The 23,266-nt window shown below is 31.9% G+C and overlaps 1 protein-coding gene across 1 annotated transcript in view; it reads right to left on the bottom strand.

Moving 5' to 3' along the window:
- LOC127713042 (uncharacterized) overlaps nt 1-16,035 on the bottom strand; it is a 44,851-nt gene extending 28,816 nt beyond the window's left edge. Inside the window, exons 1-5 of the mRNA XM_052219644.1 lie at nt 15,875-16,035; nt 14,726-14,894; nt 7,752-7,926; nt 6,651-6,823; nt 1,434-1,506 (exon numbers count right to left, since the gene is read on the bottom strand). Of these exons, the coding sequence (XP_052075604.1) occupies nt 1,434-1,506; nt 6,651-6,823; nt 7,752-7,926; nt 14,726-14,894; nt 15,875-16,005 (721 nt within the window). The 5' untranslated portion in view covers nt 16,006-16,035. The remainder of the gene's footprint in view (nt 1-1,433; nt 1,507-6,650; nt 6,824-7,751; nt 7,927-14,725; nt 14,895-15,874) is intronic.
- Between the last annotated feature and the right edge of the window lie 7,231 nt (nt 16,036-23,266).

The raw sequence follows: 23,266 nt of genomic DNA, 5'->3' as shown, positions 1-23,266 counted from the left end.
ATCCAGCATTATTTCATGTACTGACATCTATAGGTTTTACACGTTTCATAATCCAGAAATTGTAAATTACTTTGTTAACTTCAGAATAAAAGTTCAGAAGACATGTGATTTTTTGCTATATTTTTGTGAAATGTTTACAAAGTTGACTGTCCCATCGAATAAATACAATACCTATTGTTCTCTGTGGAGCTCATTTAATGGGAAGTTTAAATTTATCCTTTAAAAACCAATCATTTATTGATTAATTTGGTTTCTTAGAAAGATATCCCTGTGACACATCTCTAGTAACTTATATAGATCTGAGATATATCAAAGTTCTTATAACTGCCTCTACATCTCCCTTCATTCTTGGTTTACCTTTAGTTATCTCCCTTCGTTCTTGGATTACCTTTTATTAGTAATATCCCTTAGTATTGGATTACTTTTAGTTATCTCCCTTCGTTATTGGATTACCTTTAGTTATCTCCCTTCATTCTTGGATTACCTTTAGTTATCTCCCTTCATTCTTGGATTACCTTTAGTTATCTCCCTTCATTCTTGGATTACCTTTAGTTATCTCCATTCGTTATTGGATTACCTTTAGTTATCTCCCTTCATACTTAGATTACCTTTAGTTATCTCCCTTCATTCTTGGATTACCTTTAGTTATCTCATTCATTCTTGGATTACCTTTAGTTATCTCCATTCTTTATTGGATTACCTTTAGTTATCTCCCTTCATACTTGGATTACCTTTAGTTATCTCCCTTCATTCTTGGATTACCTTTAGTTATCTCATTCATTATTGGATTACCTTTAGTTATCTCCCTTCATTCTTGGATTACCTTTAATTATCTCTATTCAATGAAGAATCTACCTACCTATCTATCAATGCCCAATAGTCATCTGTCAAACAGTCTTCAACAATAGACAAGCATGTAAACAGTATGTCAAGAATTAATACCACCATTGTTTTTTTCCCCTATTAGTCTTTGTTAAATTGGCATTTTTCAAAAAATTGTGCGGAATTTATCTTTGTTTCAAATAAAGAGGTACTTGGCATGAGTAAAAATTTTATCCTGTCCAGTGCTACAGTGAAAATGTCGCATACCATTTCATTGCATATGAGATAACAACCACCACTGGAAATAAATCAATTGAATTTTCACCCCTTTTTTCCTGTTAACAAGCTTTAGTAACCATGTCACCTTAAGTTTCCAAAATATTGTTTAGAAACACCAAATAAAAAAAGAATGGTGCTTTGAAACATCCAAGATATATGTTTATGTCTCATAAATTTTTTTCTGCAATGAAATGCAGAGTAACTTCCTACAACTGTCAAATTCAAGGGAATATTTTTTTCGACCCTATTTTGTATGAAACTGGATATGAAGTACTATGATTTGATGGTATTACACCTCAAGCTGATGATTTAACTGTATAGTATTTACATACCTAGAGTTGGATGATAGCATAGAACCTTGTTATGTCCTACTTGTTTCAGATAGGGTTTCTTCGTAGGACAACACTGTAAGTACAAATAGTGATTGATTGTTGATGTTTAACACAATTTATTTAACACATAAGTATAAGTTCCATAATTCAAGATTAAAATAATAACAATAGCAGATCATGATGATCATCAGCCAAAATCTGAAATGGTCTTGACCTAAGAATGATGTTGCATGTTAATAAGATAATTCTTTAAAAAATGCTATTGTGATTTTTGTTTTGTTTTAAAATGTTTTAGATGGTAGCAATGTTAACTCAAGATAAAATGTTCTTTAAATACCTTTCTACGATTTAACTCTTATAATTTACACAACTTGTCCCTCCTCAGGATCAAACATTCCTGTACTGGTAACAATTATATCCTTAACTCATTCGCCCCCAAGAGATTTCTGGAAAATCAGGCATTTTCGAAAATTTGCAATCATATGCAAATTATATGCAAATTAGCAGACTCTTGATGCTGTAACTGATGCTCATCTATTAAACTGTGTATTGAGAATTGGGGGCGGATGGCATGGGTAGGGGGTGGGGTGGGAGGTGGAATATTTTCTCGTTGGTTTGAACCCACCCCCACTGAAAAATGTTAATTTTCCGTCTATTTTCCGATTTTAAAATGACCTTGAAAGGTGAACATTGACCAGACTGTTTTTCTTTGTCATTCAAGTATTACCCTATAGTTACAGCAGTCCATTCATGCTAACTGGGAGTATATTGGACTTAAGTGTCTTGCTGGGGAATTATTATTGTCAAGTCAGGTCTGCCTAAATGTCCGTTTTTACGGATTTTTGACAAAACGGTGACCTAGATTTTACAGACTAGATTCCTATTGGCCATATAATACCTCGTTGTGTTCCTGTTTCACCTATGCATGCATTTATGATAATAGTTTATACCTACAGTCACTACCAGTTACGTAGTGGCCATCAAAAGATGCCCACCCCCACCTGATTTTGGCTACTTTTCACATTTTTCCGATTTTGAACTCTTAAACGGCTTTCAAAGTGCCATATTTTCATGAACAGACATCTGAGAAGAGTTTATGGACCATGAACTGCTTGGTTGAAGTCCCTGCTATCATGACAGTTCAGCTGGGGCAGTTCAAAAAAGGTATGGAGGGTCATACGGGCCATCAAAGAATGGTTGTCGCCATCACGCCTACAGGCGGGATTAATAATAATAATAATAATAAATTCTTTATTTAAAGAGGGTAAACTCAGTTAGTTACAATAAACTAATCTTCCCTGAGGCCCTCACATACAAATTACAATACAATCAAAAACAGATATTTACACAAAGTTAATTTACAGTCAATTAGTTCAATGTAATATTACTAACATGATAAGATATAAGGCTGTTCAAGATGTACATGTAGTCAAAAAATCAAATACAAATAAAAATAAAAGAATATACAAATACATTGTAGAAAATATAATCTTATCAGGACTGTGTTAAGTACTTCTTGATACTTTGTTTAAAAGTATAAGTGTTTTGAGCTTTACGCATTTTGTGTGGTAGTCCATTCCATAACACTGATCCAGAATAAACAAAAGATTTCTTAAATAGCTCAGCTTTTGGCTTAGGAACTATCAGATTACCTTGAGTGACGCCTCTCAGGGAGTAAGGATTTTTATCTGATTTCAGTTTAAACTTTTGAACTAGGTACATTGGTGCTTCCATATGCATACATTTATATAGAAGTAAATATTTGTGGTATTTTATTCTATTGTCAACTGTCATCCACCCAAGTTTTTTAAATAAGGGGGCTGAGGGGGATAAAGGATCTGCATCTAGAATTAATCTTGCTGCCCTTTTTTGGAGTTTTAAAATTCTTGCTATCCCTTCATTTTTACATTCACCCCAAATAATACAGCAGTAGTCAATCAGGGGCAGAATATATCCATTGTAATATGTTTTCCTTGCATTTATATCTAAAAATTTCTTTATTTTAGAAAGAAGGTATATTCTGGATGATATATTAGCACAAACTTGGTCAATTTGATTTCTCCAGTTAAGTGTGCTGTCAATTTTAACACCTAATAATTTTTCACATGAAGAATTTTGTAATACTTTTGAATCTATTATTAAGTTTGGTTGATAAGTCTGAATTGATAGTTTCTGCTTTGTTCCAGTAACCAAACATTTTGTTTTATTTGCATTAATGAACATGTTATTCATTTTGCACCACTCTTCAACCCTGTATAAATCTTCTTGAACATCATCATGTATATTTTCTATGTTTTTCCCTGATTTATGAAGAGTGGTGTCATCAGCATATAGGTCTGTTTCACAGTTTTCAATGCATAAGGGAAGGTCGTTTATAAATAGCACAAACAATAGAGGACCAAGTATAGAACCTTGGGGGACACCAAATTTTACATGTTGTTGTTCAGAGTAAACATTACAAATGTTTACCTGCTGTTTTCTGTTATTCAGGTATGACTTGAAAAAACTAACAGTAGCCTCACTAAATCCATAAATTTCAAGCTTTAAGCAAAGAATGTCATGATCTACCAAATCAAAAGCTTTTTTAAAATCTAATAAAATTGCTAGGTTTAAATTACCATCATTCATTTCTTGCAACCATTTGTCAATGATATTAATAAGTGCAGTTTGACAAGAATGCTGCGGCCTGAAACCAGATTGTGTAGGGTGTAAAAGGTTAAGTTTAGATAAGTATTTGTACATGTTATTAGAAACATGCCTTTCTATTAATTTTGATAAAGTTGGAAGAACAGATATAGGTCTGTAATTTGTTGCTAAAAGCTTGTCACCATCCTTGAAAACTGGTGTTACCTTAGCATTCTTCAGTAAAGAAGGATATATACCAGTATCTATCATTCGGTTAAATATGTATGTGAGAGGTGATGCAATAACAGGGGCGCTTAATCTTAGGATTTTTGGTCCTATATTATCCATACCAGATGCTTTGTTTATATCAAGTTTTGTTAACTCATTAAATAGCTCATTCATGATCACTGGTGGTATAGAAAATTTATCATGTTTATGTAATTTATTTTTAACAAATTTGCCAAGATTACTGAAATCTGCTTTGTTTACAGGTGTATAACTTCCTTGTTCTCTTAATTTTTCAGCACAGGAAGTGAAAAAGTTATTAAAAGTTTCTGCTATTGATTTTTTACTTTTAGTTGTATTGTTATCTTCTGTGGCTAACTCATATGGTGTATTTTTAACTTTTGGGTTCAGACTGTGAAGACATTTCCATAAAGTTTTAGGGTCATTGGAGTCTTTTACCATATTTTTATAATAATTCTTTTTTGAGCTATCTATGACATGTTTAGTTTTATTTCTCCAAAATCTATACTCACTCCATAAACCAAGTGCATTATATTTATCTCTCATATTCCTAGCATAAATGATTTCACTGTTATACCAATCAGGCTGTCTGTCCCTTTTAACTCTCTTTTTAACAACAGGAGCATGTTTATCTAAAGCTTTGTTCAACATATCATAAAACAATTGTAGACAGTCAGAGGGGTTTTCTTCAAATTCAATTTTATGAAAAGGTGTAGTTTGCAGATCTAATAAAAATTCATTTTGGTTGAAATTTTTGAAATTTCTATAAGTAATTGTACTGTGTGTATTCTTTTTTCCTATATTTGCTTCTTTCCTTGTTAAACAGATAGGGTAATGGTCACTAATTGCATATCTACACACATGTGATTCATGTACCATAATTGGATTATTGACATAAATATGATCAATCAATGTACTAGAATCTTTTGTTACCCTTGTGGCATCTACAATCAGTTGTTGAAAATTGTACGATTCTAAAACATTCAGCCATTTTTGAGGAGGTTTGTTTGGTGCTTTAAAATTAAAATTAAAATCACCCATAATTGTTATATCTGAATTCATGGTCATTGCCACTCTTATTTCTTTTTCAAAATCATCAACCCAATCTATTAGTGACTTTGGTGGCCTATACACAAAACATAATAAAAAGGATTTTTTGTAATCTGGTTTAATTTCAACCCACATTGTTTCAATACCCCCTATTTCGATGTTGTTTTTTCTTAAAAATTTAATTGTTTCCGAAAAATAAACAACCAGACCACCCCCACCTTGTGATGTTCTGTCCTTTCTTTCAAATACATAACCAGGTACTTGTAATTCATTATCAGTAGTGTGTTTTGTTAAAAATGTTTCACACAATCCCAATACATCAGGTTGGTTATCAGAAGACATAAGGTTATGTTTAATTTCTTCATATTTACTTTCAATCCTATTAACATTATGAGAACAAATCCTTATACCTTTGGATTTACTAAAACCATAAGAATTAAAAATCTTATCATTAGAGTCTATTTGTTTCCCTGTCAATGCATGGTTTTCTAAATTGATTAGATAATATATACAAACAATAATTGCTAAAGTAAATACAGAGACATAGGATAATTTCACATCAATCATTATGTTGACCTGAGGGAGAGGTAACAATAAATTATCTACATTAGACTCATCATCAAACATTACACAGTTTGTATCATGCTGTTTAATACCAAGTAATGTATCCTGTCCAGATGTCTGAGATTCAGTGTTAAAATTATCAGAACTAATCAACCCATCATTAGAACTATAAAGTTTGACAGTAGACATTTCCTGGGTTGTTTCAAGTGAGAAATGACTCTCATTCTTTTCTTTAATTGTTTTTCTAGTGTTTCTAGTTTTCTTTATCTCAGAAATCTGAAGCCCATGTGACAAAGAAAATAATTTACACATGCATGGAAATAAATTGCATTCAGAACATAATATTGTCAGTACATCAAATTTGTTTGAAACAGATGTAAAATTGGCATTTTCTTCTTTGCCATTTTTTCAAGCAGTACAAAATTTTAGTTTGTGGCCATACCTTTTACACTTGAAGCATTTAATTTTCATATTAAATCTACAGAAGGATGTTTTATGGTTAAGTTCACCACAGTTCTCACAGTTATCATGTGAATTGATTGGGGGCTAAAGGGTTAAACAGCTTGGTCCTCCACAGGATCGAACCTTTCTTATCAATTAACAATATTATCCATTTACAGCTTTTCCCTCCCAAGAATCAATCACTCCTGAAGCAGTAACAATAGTTTCATAACAAAACTTGTTCCTCTACATCATTTCCAAAACATTTTTCAAACAGTAACAATAACTTACATAGCTTGCCTCTCCCCAGGACCAAACATTTCTGAACCATATCTGAGGGAGAACATGTATTATAGCTGGATCTGGTCCCCTGTTGACCACGGTATATTTCCCTAGGAGATCATTTGGACTGGCTTTACAGAACTCTGCTGTTACATCAAAATACCGGTTATTGTCAAATATACCTACAATTATATAGGATAACATCACTGCCTGCTGTCAATCTAATCAAAACTATATACAGAAGTTATAATGCTGTACTATCTTCATCCTCTATACTGTTAATTCAGAAATTATTGCGAGGTTTTTATTAATGCGAATAATGCGACTAGGGAAGTATCGCAATAATAAGAACTCGCATTTTGATAACTAAAACATAGATCTGTATGTAGATTTTTCTGAAATCGCAATAATTATACTCGCATTCTTGTCCATTTTTGAAAAATCGCAATAATAAATGCGTGCACTAATTTCTGAATTTACAGTAGTTTGGGCTGAATAATGTTTTATCAATTTTAACAGATTATAAAAGTGTATGTTAATAACATACAGAATAGCTTATATAACAAAGGTTGTGTATCACTTCTACAAATTCAAAAATTATCATAAACACTTATTGCAATGCACTGCTGTACTGAAAAGTAAAGTTCTTAAATGTGATTTGTTGAACAGTTGCATTCAAACAATGCAAAGAATCAAAGATGCTAGCTCTAATTAATACAATATTTTGCAAAAGTAAGACCATAAAAATATATTCTGAAATTTACAGTATCTATAAACATGATAAATAGAAATCTTGGATTAATTAGCAGATAAAGTTAATATACGTTAACATATAGGTTAACAGTAACAGTTGCTGAAAATTTTATTTTTACCTCCAGCAATGTCTTAGCTCAAAATCATCAATTTCAATAGGTCACTAGTTTTCATTGAAACAAACAACTGTGTAATAATTTAGGATATATATATCAAAAATAAACTTGAAAAAACATTAGACCTGTAAAGATGAACAAAACAGATAAACAACAATATACACAAGTACTTCCTTCTTTGAAGGGCCAATACACATTTAGAAATGAGAAGTTCTGGGGAGGGGTATGGAGATAAACATACCAGTATCCATTAACTCATATTCTTGTTGATGTACTCCTCTCCTACCATTCTCCTCCACCAACTGTGTGTATGGGAATTCCCCCTGAGGATACTTGTACAGACATTTCATGTAAGTATGGGATGGAGTATTGTCTAAATAATAATACAGCTCTTTTACATCTTCACCATGGTTTCCCTGTAAACATTAACATGTCACCATAGTTACCCCAGTAACAATAAACAGTGTTTTTTACATGGGTAGAGAGTTATCTAGAAATTTTATCCCATGAATATTAAGGACTTCATTTTATCATAGTGATAGATTGTGTATATTAAAGATATATCATGGTACTTTGTAGGTAGGGGAAACCTCCGATTTAAATACTTGACAAATTACAAATTTTCGATCCTTACATTTTGGCATAGTTTAATAGCATTGAATAGGAGTAAATGATGAAACCACAAATATATCAGGTTTCTACAATAGAGCAAATTATTTAAGCCAAAAATAAATTTAATGAAATAATAGTATTCATAATTCATATTAAATGTCACGAATGTACACTTATTATTGTGAATCGCTGATAACTGGTAAAAATGTGAGATCTAATTAAAAGAAGGAATTATTTGAATCTGAAATAGTTTTCAATTCTGGAAAACTGATAAGAAATGTATGATGAAAACTAACTCAATTAAGCAGGATTGTCTATTCATGCATGATCATGCATGACTGAGGGGTTTAGTTAGTTCACACTAAAATATCAGTGAAAGTAACCTAAGCCTTAGCCATGCACTCATGACTAACCTTCCATCGTTGAATTAGTTTTCATCATACATTTCTTATCAATTTTCAAGAATTCAAAATTATCCCAGATTCAAATAATTCCTTGTTTTAATGAAATCGCAAAAATATTATTAAGAATCAAAGCGCGAAAGCGCTGTAAAGGCAGTTAATTACAGGTTGTGTGTATTTTTAGTCCAGTTATATCATTATCTTGCATAGTACATTGTACTTATCAGAGGTGGCTTTCAGTATTTAAGATTTAGAGTTCTCTAATGATATTGAACAAGTTTTATGAATGTCATATTCTGAGCACTATATGAAGGCGATTGTTCTCATTTGTTTATGAACTAGTGGATTATGTCCAGTTTGTACCTTTTTTTATCTATGTTTATAGTCAAATACTGTTAAAAATAGTTTGGCATTTTCTTTTTAGTAATAAGTAAATGTTATCAACTGTATTTTATTCAACTTTGCAAATGTGGTTTGTTACTGGTAAGTACAATGTATGGGTGATAGTTGTTTCATTGGCAATCATGACACATCTCCTTATTTATATAATGATCTATATTCAACGACCTCAGGTACAAAAAAAATGTATGTAACTAAACTATGATGGGAAAACTTTGACTTCTTTCTTTTATATAAACTTTTGATTTGGTACCATAAAACTATGTAGAATAAATGTACATTGCAACATGTCAACTCTTTCAATGACAATACTTTTTTTAGAAACTATAACTCCAAGCAAAATTATATTTCCAAGTATAAAGTAATTTATGAATGAAACAAGAGTGCACACGCTGAAATGTCTCGCCTTCTTTACTAATCATTGATATTATGTTGATAGTCCTAAATATAAAGCTTTATTACAACTGTCACACAAACTTAACATTAACCAAGTAAACTAAACATTGACCAATGAACCAAGAAAATGAGGTCAAGGTCAGATGAACCATGCTAGGCAGGCATGTACAGCTAACAATTCTTCCATACAACAAATAAAGTTGACATATTGCTTAAAGTTTAAGAAAAACAGACCAAAACACAAAAACTTAAAACTGAGCAATGAACCTTGAAAATGAGGTCAAGGTAAAAAAAAAACCTGCGTGACTGACAAATAGATCATAAAATATTTCCATACACCAAATATAGTTGAACTATTGCATATAGTATTAGAAAAAAAGACCAAAACTCAAAAACTTAACTTTGACCACTGAACCATGAAAATGAGGTCAAGGTCAGATGACACCTGCCAGCTAGACATGTACACCTTACAATCATTCCATACACCAAATATAGTAGACCTATTGCATACAGTATGCGAAAAACAGACCAAAACACAAACTCTTAACTATAACCACTGAACCATGAAAATGAGGTCAAGGTCAGATAACACCTGCCAGTTGGACAGTCCTTCCATACACCGAATATACTAGACCTATTGCTTATAGTATCTGAGATATGGACTTGACCACCAAAACTTAAACTTGTTCACTGATCCATGAAATGAGGTCGAGGTCAAGTGAAAACTGTCTGACGGGCATGAGGACCTTGCAAGGTACGCACATACCAAATATAGTTATCCTATTACTTATAATAAGAGAGAATTTAACATTACAAAAAATCTTAACTTTTTTTTCAAGTAGTCACTGAACCATGAAAATGAGGTCAAGGACATTGGACATGTGACTGACGGAAACTTCGTAACATGAGGCATCCATATACAAAGTATGAAGCATCCAGACCTTCCACCTTCTAAAATATAAAGCTTTTAAGAAGTTAGCTAACGCCGCCACCGGATCACTATCCCTATGTCGATCTTTCTGCGACAAAAGTCGCAGGCTCAACAAAAAGGAGTTCTTAATTAAGAAATAAACTGATTCGCTGAGCGCAGCTGGATACACCTGCAGAGGTCCAACCCTGAATAGTTGGGGCAAAAATGGACACAATATTCAAGCTTGATACAGGTCTGAATTTGGATTGTAATTAAATATTTGACATATTATAGTTTCTGAATAAATGTAGTCAAAGAACTTGAAATCGGTTTTATTTTAATTGAATTTATATTCAATTAAAGATTTCTTGCTGTTGTGCATTACACTGTGCTGTTGCGCAATACTTAATAAATCTGTTGCCAGACTATAAACAAATAAAGTTCAATTTCTTCTCAATGTCATATTTGAAATTTATGAAAATCAATAGGGAGATTACATCAATAGCTATAAATAATTCACCAAAGGTTCATGCGAACTGCTTAAAGCATTTTTGAGTTGTTGTCCAAAAACTGGAAAATCCCCACTTTTTGAATGATTAAAAACCCCACAACTCAGAAATGCAAAATCTAAAATTTATAAAATTCTAAAGGGAGCTTACGGATTGATAATTTAGTCTTAGATGCAAGATTTTTTTATCAGTTGTTAGTGGCTTTGAACTAGCTGTCAGAAAATGCGAGTACTCTCAGATCTGTACTTAGTGTCTTTTAGTTGTTTGGATGTACAACTACCTGGCCACGTCCACTTGTATTTGTATTTATCCATCTGATGAGTTAAGCCTCTTTCAACTGATTTTTATAGTTCGTTCTTATATTGTACTGTTACACCACTGTCCCAGGTTAGGGGGTGGGTTGGGATCCCGCTAACATGTTTAACCCCGCCACATTCTGTATGTACATGTATGTGCCTGTCCCAAGTCAGGAGCCTGTAATTCAGTGGTTGTCGTTTGTTTATGTGTTGCATATTTGTTATTCGTTCATTTTTTGTACATAAATTAGGCCGTTAGTTTTCTTGTTTGAATTGTTTTACATTGTCATTTTGGGGCCTTTTATAGCTCACTGTGGGGTATGTGCTTTGCTCATTGTTGAAGGACGTACTGTGACCTATAGCTGTTAATTTCTGTGTCATTTGGTCTCTTGTGGAGAGTTGTTTCATTGGCAATCATACCACATCTTCTTTTTTATATTTACATCAACAGATATAAACAATTCACCAAAGTCAAACTTAGTTGTAAGATCTCTGAAATTTTTTACATGTTACAAGTTTTTTCTAATTGTTGGAGATTGTACGGTGACAGTAACACCTGTAACTGCTTAACCCATTTCTTATGCACTTTGGTTCGATAAACTCACTGAATATCATACCACATCTCCTTATTTTTTTATGCATTACAATTTACATGTGCATGTAATTGTAAATAATATTTATATATATATATATATCAGAACAAACTTCATTGCGTCACTTTTATTTATGCATCCTTTGGCACAATACAAGTTCTAAAATTACACAACATAAAACAACTAAATGTTATTTCAGATGAAAGTTTTGTTTCAGTTCCATTCATAGGATTTATTAGAATTTTGTATGTTTTGCCAAGTCCAATAATTAGCTCTATTTGCACGTGTTAATTGGAGACTTTTCTATCCCGTATAAGAGTTTTGGAACTAATTCTGTTTCTTTTTTTGAAAAAAGTGAGCAAACAAATCTTGCACATTTAAACCTTTGTCTGCCATCACACTGTCACCTGGATCACATAATTGAAATACACATGTATTCTACATCTTTCAACTATTTCACAGTCACTGGTACAACCAACATATGCATTAGAGACATACATTTTTGTAGTTGACTAAACCACCAGGTGTCGAACATACAAGTATTTTCAGTGTTTCTGTTTTTATATGATGAAAAGGTTGCCTGAGCTCTAGGAGCTTTATGTTTTATCACGGGATATTCTGTGCTGTCAATAATAATCCAAGTTGTAGGAAACTTTAATTTGAAGTTGGATGGCGAAAAATACCTGACTAAACCACTAAATGGCCAAGTGTTAGGTTCACGCCACTGTTTAGACATAAAAACAATCCATGTTTACACAACATTCTTAAAACTCAATTTCATCAAAGTCATAAAAAAAATGATTTTCAAATGACACCCTATCAATTTGAAAATATATGTATCTCAAACAATGTGCTGCTGGACCAAGTGTGGTCAAAACAAAAAAAAATTTAGTATACAACTCTAAACTGGTATAAAAATGCATGGCTGTGTCACGTGTCTTCATTTCAAAATTCTCTGCTGAAAATATAGGCATTGATGGTGTTTGCGTAATTCCATCTGTGAAGCTCAACATTAGCTCGGCAGTTGGTGGTGGACAGTCATAAACCCTGTCTGCAGTATGAATGACTTCTTCAGGAAAACCAACTTTACAATCAAAACTTTCCTCTAGATTTCTACTACAATATTCATCAAGTTTAGTTCTTTTGTTATCACAGGAAAATGCCCTGATTTTTCTTTTTGCGGACGATTCAGTCTCTTGCTTGGTCCAGGAAAATAGGCTGGGAATGGCAGTAGACTTAAGTCTCTGTATGGTGGGTTTGCGCACTGAAAAAGGTTATAAAACATTAGTTTTTTGATAATTAAATGAACTTCCATTAGCAATGCATACTTTGTACAACCTGGCAAAATATTAACTAGATTTATTCATTACAATCTGGATAAAACTATGTTAGCCTGATTCAATGTACATCAAAATGTAGGTTATGTAAATCCAAAGGGCAAACAATGAGAGTCGTATGCAACAAACATACATTGTTTGTACCTAAATAACTATAATATAGATGAGAGCATGTCATTGTTTTGTTCCTGTTAACATTGTCATTGATATTTTTCAAGAAAGTCTATGAGGCATAGCTTATGCATTCCTGTCATTACTACATTAGCATAATTACTGCTAAAATAATTCTCAGTATGATATACCTCTTGTAAGAAATCATTATAATTGTAGCAAGCACCAAAAAATCTCAAACAGATCACATTGAATCGTAATCCAAAAAATTATGACGTCTTGAATTAACCACCCCCTTTTATTCTAAAACGATAATTGCGGTTGTAAACAGACTTTGATTTATTCGCATGGCGATTACATATATAACTATATATTTTAAAAAGAAAATAGAGTTTTACCATGAATAGTTTCCTGCACGTAGTCTTTTTCAGTAAAATGTGCCTTGCAAACAACAGCTGATTGAGATGGACTCCACGATTTCACCGTGTTCTCGTCCAATCTGCGTATGGGCCATGGCGTTGATCCAACTTTTCCTTCTTTTTAAGTCATTTGGAAATGCATGTCCTCCTCTTAAATGACATCCAGGTACACAACAACAAGTACTTGGCATCGTTAATTAAAAATGCAACTGTAATAGTTGCACAGTGCAGAAACCGGAAGTTGAAGAACAGGATCGGCTACCACGGCGCCACCTATTCAGGAACGATAATTTGCTACTTTATATAACTGCGAAATAACAATAGCGTTAGACGGGTCCGCGTGCATAAACATAAATGCGCTTTAAATTGTATAATATAATTCATGTTCAGTCGACCTTTAATTATTATATCAACGACTGAAATGATTTATAAACATCTAGGTTGCAGATAACACTCGAAATTAACCCGACCTCTTTCCACACGGAATTCAGATAATTCTAGTTTGTCAATCGGTTGACTGCTTATACTGTAAAATACAAATATATCAAAAGTTTTTAAAACTAACAAAACACAATGATCGTTTCTCTATTTCCCAATGTAAATGAAATGAAACAAAAAACATTTTATATCACAATAAGAAGAGGAGAGAATCAACATTTTCCGGATCTACTTGGAGCCTAATGACCCCCCACGTAGATAAGTTGGATATCGCGGAAAGAAAGATTAACACGGCAACTAGAAAGGCATCAAAGCACTGCCTTTAAAAATCACTACTGAAATTTATGAATGCACATTTTTATTACTTCGAACCTGATATTTTTCGCATTAAACTACCAGTATAAACACATTGCAATCCAATTTACAGTATTTCACATAACTGACTTATCCCTTCTTGGAAAGGAGATTAACTTATACTTGTTTAATTTTCTAGATTTGGTTGTAATAGATGAATAAATTCGGAATGCGAATATTAAATATGAAGCCTTATGTAGATACAAATGTAAGTGCCACATCTATTGTGTCATTTGTGTGTGCCAAATGTCAATCATGTAATCAAAATTGCTTTCACTTATACTTTCTATGTCAATGTATGTAATAACCTAGCAATCGACCAAGAAACATAATCCATATTATGCAATAACTGGAAACTTTTCATGAAACGATTCACATTTTCAGTATATTCATTATGGTTTGAAAAATCACTTGTGTGTTGAAGTTTTAGAAAAAAGTACCTGCTGACTTGTCAATCCAAACAGTCTCTCTTTTAGAATTGCATCTTTGGTGTTCCACAGCGCCAAAGATAAACATAATCTTCCTTCTCTATCACAAATACCCATTAGTCCATCCTCACCCCATCGATAGGCCCTAGATCTGGCCTCTTCATGTGGAAAATAATTCCAACTACAAATAAAACATATATAAAGATGTTAATATCAGTGACAATACACCTGCATGTATGTCGTGAAACATATCTAGTCATTTATCATGTTTATTGAGCTTCTAAACAGACAATATGGTCCCTGTATGAGTAAGGGGTATATGCACACTTAGGACAGAGGAACTTTTCTCTGAATAATTTTTTTTTAAATTGAAAAGAAAAGACAGTAGGATAAAATACAATGAAGTATATATATATACATGTATATATAAATCTGATAAACATATTGCTGAATCCATTTTTAGTTTTAATTTGATTGGACCCAACTTTAACTTCAAAATAATGCACATGAAAATATTAAAAAGAAATGATAATAGAATTAAATTATATGCAGTTGCATATATTACAAGTGAGAGGTTTGGCTAGCTATAAAACCAGGTTTAATCCACCATTTTCTACATAAGGAAATGCCTGTACAAAGTCAGGAATATGACAGATGTTTTCCATTCGTTAGATGTGTTTGAGCTTTTGATTTCGCCATTTTATAAAGGACTTTCCATTTTGAATTTCCCTTGGAGTTTAGTATTTTTGTTATTTTACTTTTTATTGATCATGAAGTTGATTAATTATATAAAATGATCGAATGCTTTCCACAAGGCATGCAAGGGTTAGTGGTCTTTTTGGGTTGTTCAGTAGTGAAAAGACTGACAGTGACATATGACAATATAGCTTCTTTGGACACCTGTTTTGCAGTATTCAGTTGATATATGATTGATTGTCTTTTATTAATGTCCAGTGGCAAATATTTCATACATATTCAGTTCAAGTGGTAAATATTTCATGCTTATAGTTTAATACAATAGGTATGTTCTCCAAGAAATCCCCCTTAAACCATTAATTTCACATGGTCTTGAGAGAGGTCCCCGCCTGTTAAAGGGATTATCTCTAATCTTTAGCAGGAACTTTAAAGTTGGAATCTAGAGTAATGTGCAATAGCCAATACCAATCTCCATCAGCAGAGTAATCCTCCCTGACAGTGCCCCACTGACGCTCTGATAGGTATGGACCCCATCTTTTCCAGTTTTTTGCTCGTAATTTATCTTCTTTCAAACGCTTTGCCTCAGCTGTCGTCATTTTCAGAGGTTATGCAGCATCATTTCTTTTTCAGGTTACTGTCCTGAAATTGTAGGTGGCGCTACGACAAAAACAGGAAGTTAGAATTTGGCAGGTCCTTTCAAACTGAAAATAGCAGGAATACAAAGATTTTCCCGTTTTAAAGTATTGTATATAGTAGTCATTTTCAGGTGAATGTTCAGACTTCTTAATTGAAAGCGAATCCTACATATAAAACTGTCAAAACTATCACTGAGGTGAAATCAGAATTCTTTTTTTGGGAATTCTTCGTGCTTCGATCTAAAACACTTTTAAACAGGAAGAAAAACCATAAATCGACTTTGGGATTCAGGGGTACTACTTGTAGAATTAAATGAAATATACTTATATATGTTTATTATAATATTTGAATAATCTCCCCTTTATTTTCTCAAAAATTTACTTGTATAAGTATTTTTTCTTACAATCCCACAAAAATTCTCAAGTTTTGAGATGTAAAAAAATGCCTTTAACAATTTTTCTTAAGTTAGCTTTTAATTTTTGAATAGAGTTCAATGTTTCATCTCATTAGTTCAACAAAAAAACTGATTGCGCAAAGATCTTAAGTATTTGCCCTGAAGGCCTTCAAAAATTGCCCCTTGAGGGCTTGTACAACATGTAAATGAGCAGTGTTCTGAAGATAACAGACAAATGAGATTTTCATTGTCCATGAAATTACACTTAAATGATTAGTAAAGACATCTGCAAAGGACAGACAATTAAAAATTCTATTAGAGCAAAGAAGTCCTAAGAATTCTAGAAAAGAAGATAGGATGACTTTTTAACTTGTATAAGTAAAAATATCTGAATGTCTAAAGGACATAACTAAGCCAACAAATTATTTACCTATACAAGTAAATAAAATACACTTGTATAAGTATCCTACATTACGAATTTACTTATATAATAAGTATATTAATATTACATCTTCAAGTAAATAAAAATTACTTGTACAAGTAGTACCCCTGACTGTATATGGGATCAAATTGTACTAAAAAGGAAATGTGAAGATCAGTCAGCAGCAGTGCAGTCTCTCATTGTAGAGAATAATGTTCACGTGATTTAGTCTCAGAAACTGTCAAAACTGAAAAAAAAGTGTCTTTACCATAAAGAGGGACTATTATTTCCAAGCATTATTATTTCAATTCAATTTCTACACTGTAAGATAAAAAACTTTCAATACTGAGAGCTGTCGAATTGTTAATTGATAATATACTAAAAAATTGGTGAGTTTTAAAGCTTGTTTGTAACATCAATAGTAAAATTGTTCAATCAGTGATAATTAATTCTATATAAAAAAAGAAGACTTTATTGAGGTTGAAACTTCGCTAAAAACGGACGAAATGTACATGTGCTGTCAGAATAAAGTTGTATTGAATAGTCATGAAAAATTTGCCACTGGACATCAGACAAACACATAGATACCAGTCATGTACTGTTTACATAAGGGATACTATTTGTAATTGCATATTCATAAAACAACAAACCTTTTTATACGACCGCAAAAAATTTTGCGGTCGTATATTGGTATCACGTCGTTGTCGTCGTCATCAGCTTCGTCAGAAGACATTTGGTTTCAGGACAATAGCTTTAGTATAAGTAAATAGAAATCTATGAAATTTAAACACAAGGTTTATAACCACAAAAGGAAGGTTGGGATTGATTTTGGGGGTTATAGTCCTAACAGTTTAGGAATTAGGGGCCAAAAAGGGGCCCAAATAAACATTTTTCTAGTTTCCAGACAGTAACTTGTGGAACGGTGTATGGATCTCTCTGAAATTATCCCACAAGTTTCCATACCACAAAGGGATGGTTAGGATTGGCTTTGGGGGTAATGGCTTAAACCGTTTAGGAATTAGGGGGAAAAACAAGGGTTTCCTTGTTAATGGACAATTACTTTTAAGTACAATGTTTTGTATGTGGATTACCTCCCTTACACTGCTTTTAAATTATGTATAAAGAAATGTTGTATTGTCTTGAGGTGATAAGCTGTCAATTTATTTTAAGAAGTTACTATTAAAAATGCTGATTAAGGTGGTACATAACACTACAGGGAAATCACTCTGTAAAAATCAGCTGAACGTTTTAATCACGTTCTATTGTTAAGGAAATATCAAGCTTCTCAATGTTCAAAATTAGTGTTTGTCAAACTGCTTTATATCCAATGGAATTTTTCCAATAAAAATGATAAAGTGTGGTTCAAGTTTTTGGAAATTTTTATATTTTTGTCAAAGGGTCAAAGTGCATATTTTGTCAAAATTTTATAAAAATTAAATGAGCCGAATTAGTTTTAGTCAAGCTAAGGGTACCGCCCTGATTTCCCTTAAATGTACAGAACATGAGTGCAAGTATGGAAATTAAGAAGTTTGCAGTGATATAATGGAATAGGTTAATATTCATATAAGTTATTAAGAAAAAGGCACTTTTACAGACGTAAAATGGCATTTTCAGGGAAAAAGGGGGGATGACAAAGTATGCTGTTTGTCGGTTTTGGTTGGTTCAAAAATTCTAAATCTTACAACAGTGTTACCTAGTAATGTTCCTTAATTTATATGCACTTTTTCATAGAAATTAAACGACACATTTATTCTATATCTTTGATTTCCTTAAAAAAAATGGATCTTTAGCCATTTCATTTTTGGGCATTTTTTTGTACAATATTCTATTTTTCAGCTCAAGATTTTGCTAAAACTTAAAAAATAGACCTTAAATTCAGGTTAATTAGGTGAAACTGATTCCACTTTAGCGAAATTATGTTAATTGTTAAGCAATTTTATCATTTTTTCCTCCCAAAAAAGAAAAAAATAGCCATTAACCACTCTTTAAGCCATGTATGGCTATATTAAGGGCGTTTTTAAACTGAAAATTTGCGGAAACCCTGGGTTAGAATTCCAAGAATTTTTGATATTTTGCAGGTTATATCATCATGTTTCACCCCTAAAAAAAATAATAGAAATTAAACGACAGCAATTTTTGGTGTCACCTGTTGGGTACCACCTTAAGGAATATTAATTTTAGACATGATTATGTATGTCATTTTCTATTTCAAGACTTTTATGATGTATTTAAATGGGTAATTATGGTTGCAAACATTTTTTTTTTCTCTTATCAGATTTCAGAAATTTAAAAGAAAATTTCTTCAAATATTATTTTTTTTTTAGGGGGGAGGGGTATAATTCGCAACAGCATAGTGTATTGCACAAAAGCAAAAAAATTAATATAAATTCAAATCATATGACCAATTCTAAGTTCTTTGACTGCAGTTTTTCTGTGTCAGAAACCTATTATGTGTCAAATATTTAATTACAATCCAAATTCAGACCTGTATCAAGCGCGAATATTGTGTCCATTTTTGCCCCAACTGTTCAGGTTGGACCTCTGCGGTCGTATCAAGCTGCGCTTGGCGAAGCAATTTATTTCTGTATATTAGTATTTTCCTTCATGTTCTTTGTTGCCTCTTTTCAAAACACAACTTATAGGCTGTCTTTTGAACTAGAAAAAGTGCATAGACATGATAGAAGGACTGCTAGATTTGTCACTAACCAACACAGAAACACCTCAAGTGTAAGTGACATGATAAATCACTTAAAATGGACAGGCCTTGCACATAGAACAGATGCACACCTTGTCATGTTTTATAGAATTACATATCTCATTGCAATCACAAAAACAGACAGACTAAAACAACCGCTCAGACAGTCCCAGAACATGCACACACTCTCATACCAAATTCCATCCTGCAGAACACAAATACCCATAATCATTTTTTTCACAGACTATTAAAAACTGTAACAGTCTTCCTCTGTGCATTGTGATGAGTGACTCTGTAGATTCGTTCAAAGCAGCTGTCTCAACCTACACCTACAGTCAGTAAATTTATCATGTGTAAATAGTCATGATAGTTTTATCTTAATATTTAAAAAATAAAATAAAAATGTGCACTATGTCAGTCAGGGGTACTACTTGTACAAGTAATTTTTATTTACTTGAAGAAGTAAATAAAATATACTTATATAAGTTAATTTGTAGGATACTTATACAAGTGTATTTTATTTACTTGTACAAGTAAATTATTTTTTGGCCTAGTTATGTCCCTTAGACATTCAGATTTTTTTACTTATACAAGTAAAAAAGTCATCCTATATTCTTTTCTTGAATTCTTAGAACTTCTTTGCTCTAACAGAATTTTGAATTGTCTGTCCTTTGCAGATGTCTTTACTAATCATTTAAATGTAATTTCATGGACAATGAAAATCTCATTTGTCTGTTATCTTCAGAACACTGCTCATTTACAAGCCCCCAAGGAGCAATTTTTGAAGGCCTTGCGCAAATACTTAAGATCTTTGCTCAATCAGTTTCTTTGTTGAATTAATGAGATGAAACATTGAACTCTTATAAAAAAATTATGAGCTAACCTGAGAAAAATTGTTAATGGCATGATTTTACATCTCAAATCTTGAGAATTTTTGAGGGATTGTAAAAAAAAATTACTTATACAAAATTTTTTTAGTAAATTAAGGGGAGATTATTCAAACATTATAATTAACTTATATAAGTATATTTTATTTACTTCTTCAAGTAAATAAAGATTACTTGTACAAGTAATACCCCGGACTGTATGTAAAAATGTTAGAATCAATTTTGTTAATAATTATAAAATTAATTATTAATTCCACTAAGCCATGCGTAGTACATTGTAGTACAAGTGACACGAACTTCAACGTATTGAAGGCGGACACTACAACGTCATGAGCATTGTACAAAGTAGAAGTACATTTGTAGAAGTAATTGCTTGTTAATGATGATCTTTACTCAATTTTAGTGTTTTTGACTATTAACTTAAAAACTATAATAAATAAAAAAACACTTGATATAACAATAATCATCAAGACAAGATCTACAAATAAGTCAACATGGCCGAAATCCTCTGATGACTCCTTTTACCTTATTAGAGTTATTGCCCTTAAAAAGTGATTTTTATCGAATTTTTGTGTTTCGCCTCATATCTCAAAAACTGTAATAGATATATGGAAACTTAATTAACATGATTAAGCAAAAATATCAGAAAGACAACATCTACAAGTAAGTCTAATCCCTGAAATTGTCAACTGAATCTTTAACAAAGTTATTGCTCTTTTATGACAAATTTTACTTTAATGACAAATTTTACCCATTTTAGTGTTTTTGCCTTTTTAGACATTTTTTAAAAATAGCAAAAATGAATAACAAGACAAAATTGATGAATATGATAAAATTTTCCAAAATCTTTTGTATAGACTTTTTATAGGAGTAATTGACCATTTTGTTTTATGGGCAAAAACTAAAGATAATAAAGAGAAACTGTAAACAGATAAAAAATTATTAGCAATACAAGATCAACAAAAAAGTGATATTTTCATGAATTTATTTCTAGTCCACAATGTCGGCAGTCAGGGGACTTATTGAAATAAGTGATTTTTAAATCACTTATTTGAGTAGCAAATTCATAGGTTTAGATAATATCTTTTCATTAGTAAAATTGAAAAAAATGAACTTTTTGTTTCTTTTAAGCAGCAAGGTTTATGCCTTTGATGCAATCATTTAGCTGCAAATTCTATTTTAGTTGAAAAAATGCTATAAAAATGGCTTTACATAATGAACTGATACTTTCTTAACAGATTTTTCCCAGCAGTGGAAGTATTTTTCCTGTAAAATTAAAGGTTTCATCTTATAGATTATCTGGGACTATTATACTAACGGGACTGGAAACCGTTACACCAATCAGTGTAATAATATCAACATCACGGTCGTTAGAACGAGACTTTACCTGAGCTATTTATCGATACGCCATATTGTTTTGACAGTGACAGCGTGCCTTGATCTTATAATTTCGGTAATTTGTTTTTTTATTTTATAGTTATTCGAAATGATAATCCTTAATATAAACATGATTACTATAATGATAAAAGATAAATCTCGATCTTTGACAGTTGTTATTAACCACCAAATCCTGTCTTAAGTGAAAAAATGACACATAAAGATTGAAATTTTCAGGATGAAAATAGCGTGGGGACAATGTGGAAAAAAGTATATGATTCATTAAATTTCTTATAACTGTTGATTGAATAGAGATACGCAAGTTCGGTTTGCTGTAAAATCATATTTATAGGTTAAAGTTTGGATTTGCCTATTTTTATTGTCACTTTTTAAAATAAAAAGTGGAATATAAATCTCTTTCTCATTACAACCGGAATCTACATGCACCGCTCAAATAAATTATACTTGTTCCTATAAAATTACCTACTCCTTTTTATGTGTACAATATTTTTATTATAATCAGGGTTAATTTTTCTTAGTAATGGTCTTCTGGTGGCATAAGCATATGACTTCGTGAAAATATGTACACTAGGTTCCATAATTAGAACTACAAAAGTAGGCCCGTTCACAGCCATATTGAAATTTTGGTGAAAACACGAAGTTCACAAAAGTTCAAAACAATGTGGCTATATCTTTATGAGACCCGGGTAACTTTTGTTATATGAATTAATCATGTTAATTATGAACTGAAATTGTAAACATTGTTTTTATTGCACACTTATTGTTTTTATCAGGAATAATTATGATCTGTTAACCTTTGATACGTTGTTTTCTTAGCGGTCAAGTAAAGCGCCGTCATTTCGACTAAATCTGGTTTATTTTCAACACTAATATTTTTGCATTTAAACTAATTAATTTAATAATTATTTTTTTATTTCAAATCCACCAATTTTAACAGTATTATATATATGCTGACTTGTTTGCCGAAATCTATTGTCTACATTCATGTACCGAATGCTAATTTACTACGTGACACGATAAGCTGTCAATCAAAACAAAAAATCAATAATCTGCTATCGGGGCAATGAAATCTCAACAGATCGATCAGTTTCCAGTCCCGTTAGTATAATAGTCCCAGAGATTATGTAATAAAATTCTACTGTTCGCGACAAAAATTTCACTGTTCGCGGGTGTTGAAATTAGTGGGGGTTATTAAAATAATGATACTTAAAGAAGTGATTTTTTGGAAGGAAATTGAGATATGATACTTAAACAAGTGATTTTTATGTCATTATCCTAGATTTCGTACAAGGTCATCACCTGACATGACCCGGTCATCCTATCAACACAGATGTTGGTTCTGATAATTTTAGCAACATAATTAGTCCCTGGATCATTAGTATTCTATATTTAAAGCTACAATAAAATTAAATCACTTAGTCTAGTG

The sequence above is a fragment of the Mytilus californianus genome, unplaced genomic scaffold, assembly GCF_021869535.1.
Source record: "Mytilus californianus isolate M0D057914Y unplaced genomic scaffold, xbMytCali1.0.p SCAF_8, whole genome shotgun sequence".
Taxonomy (NCBI): Eukaryota; Metazoa; Mollusca; class Bivalvia; order Mytilida; family Mytilidae; genus Mytilus; species Mytilus californianus.
The sequence above is the reverse complement of the archived record's forward strand: the minus strand, read 5'-3'. Positions and strand labels throughout refer to the sequence as shown.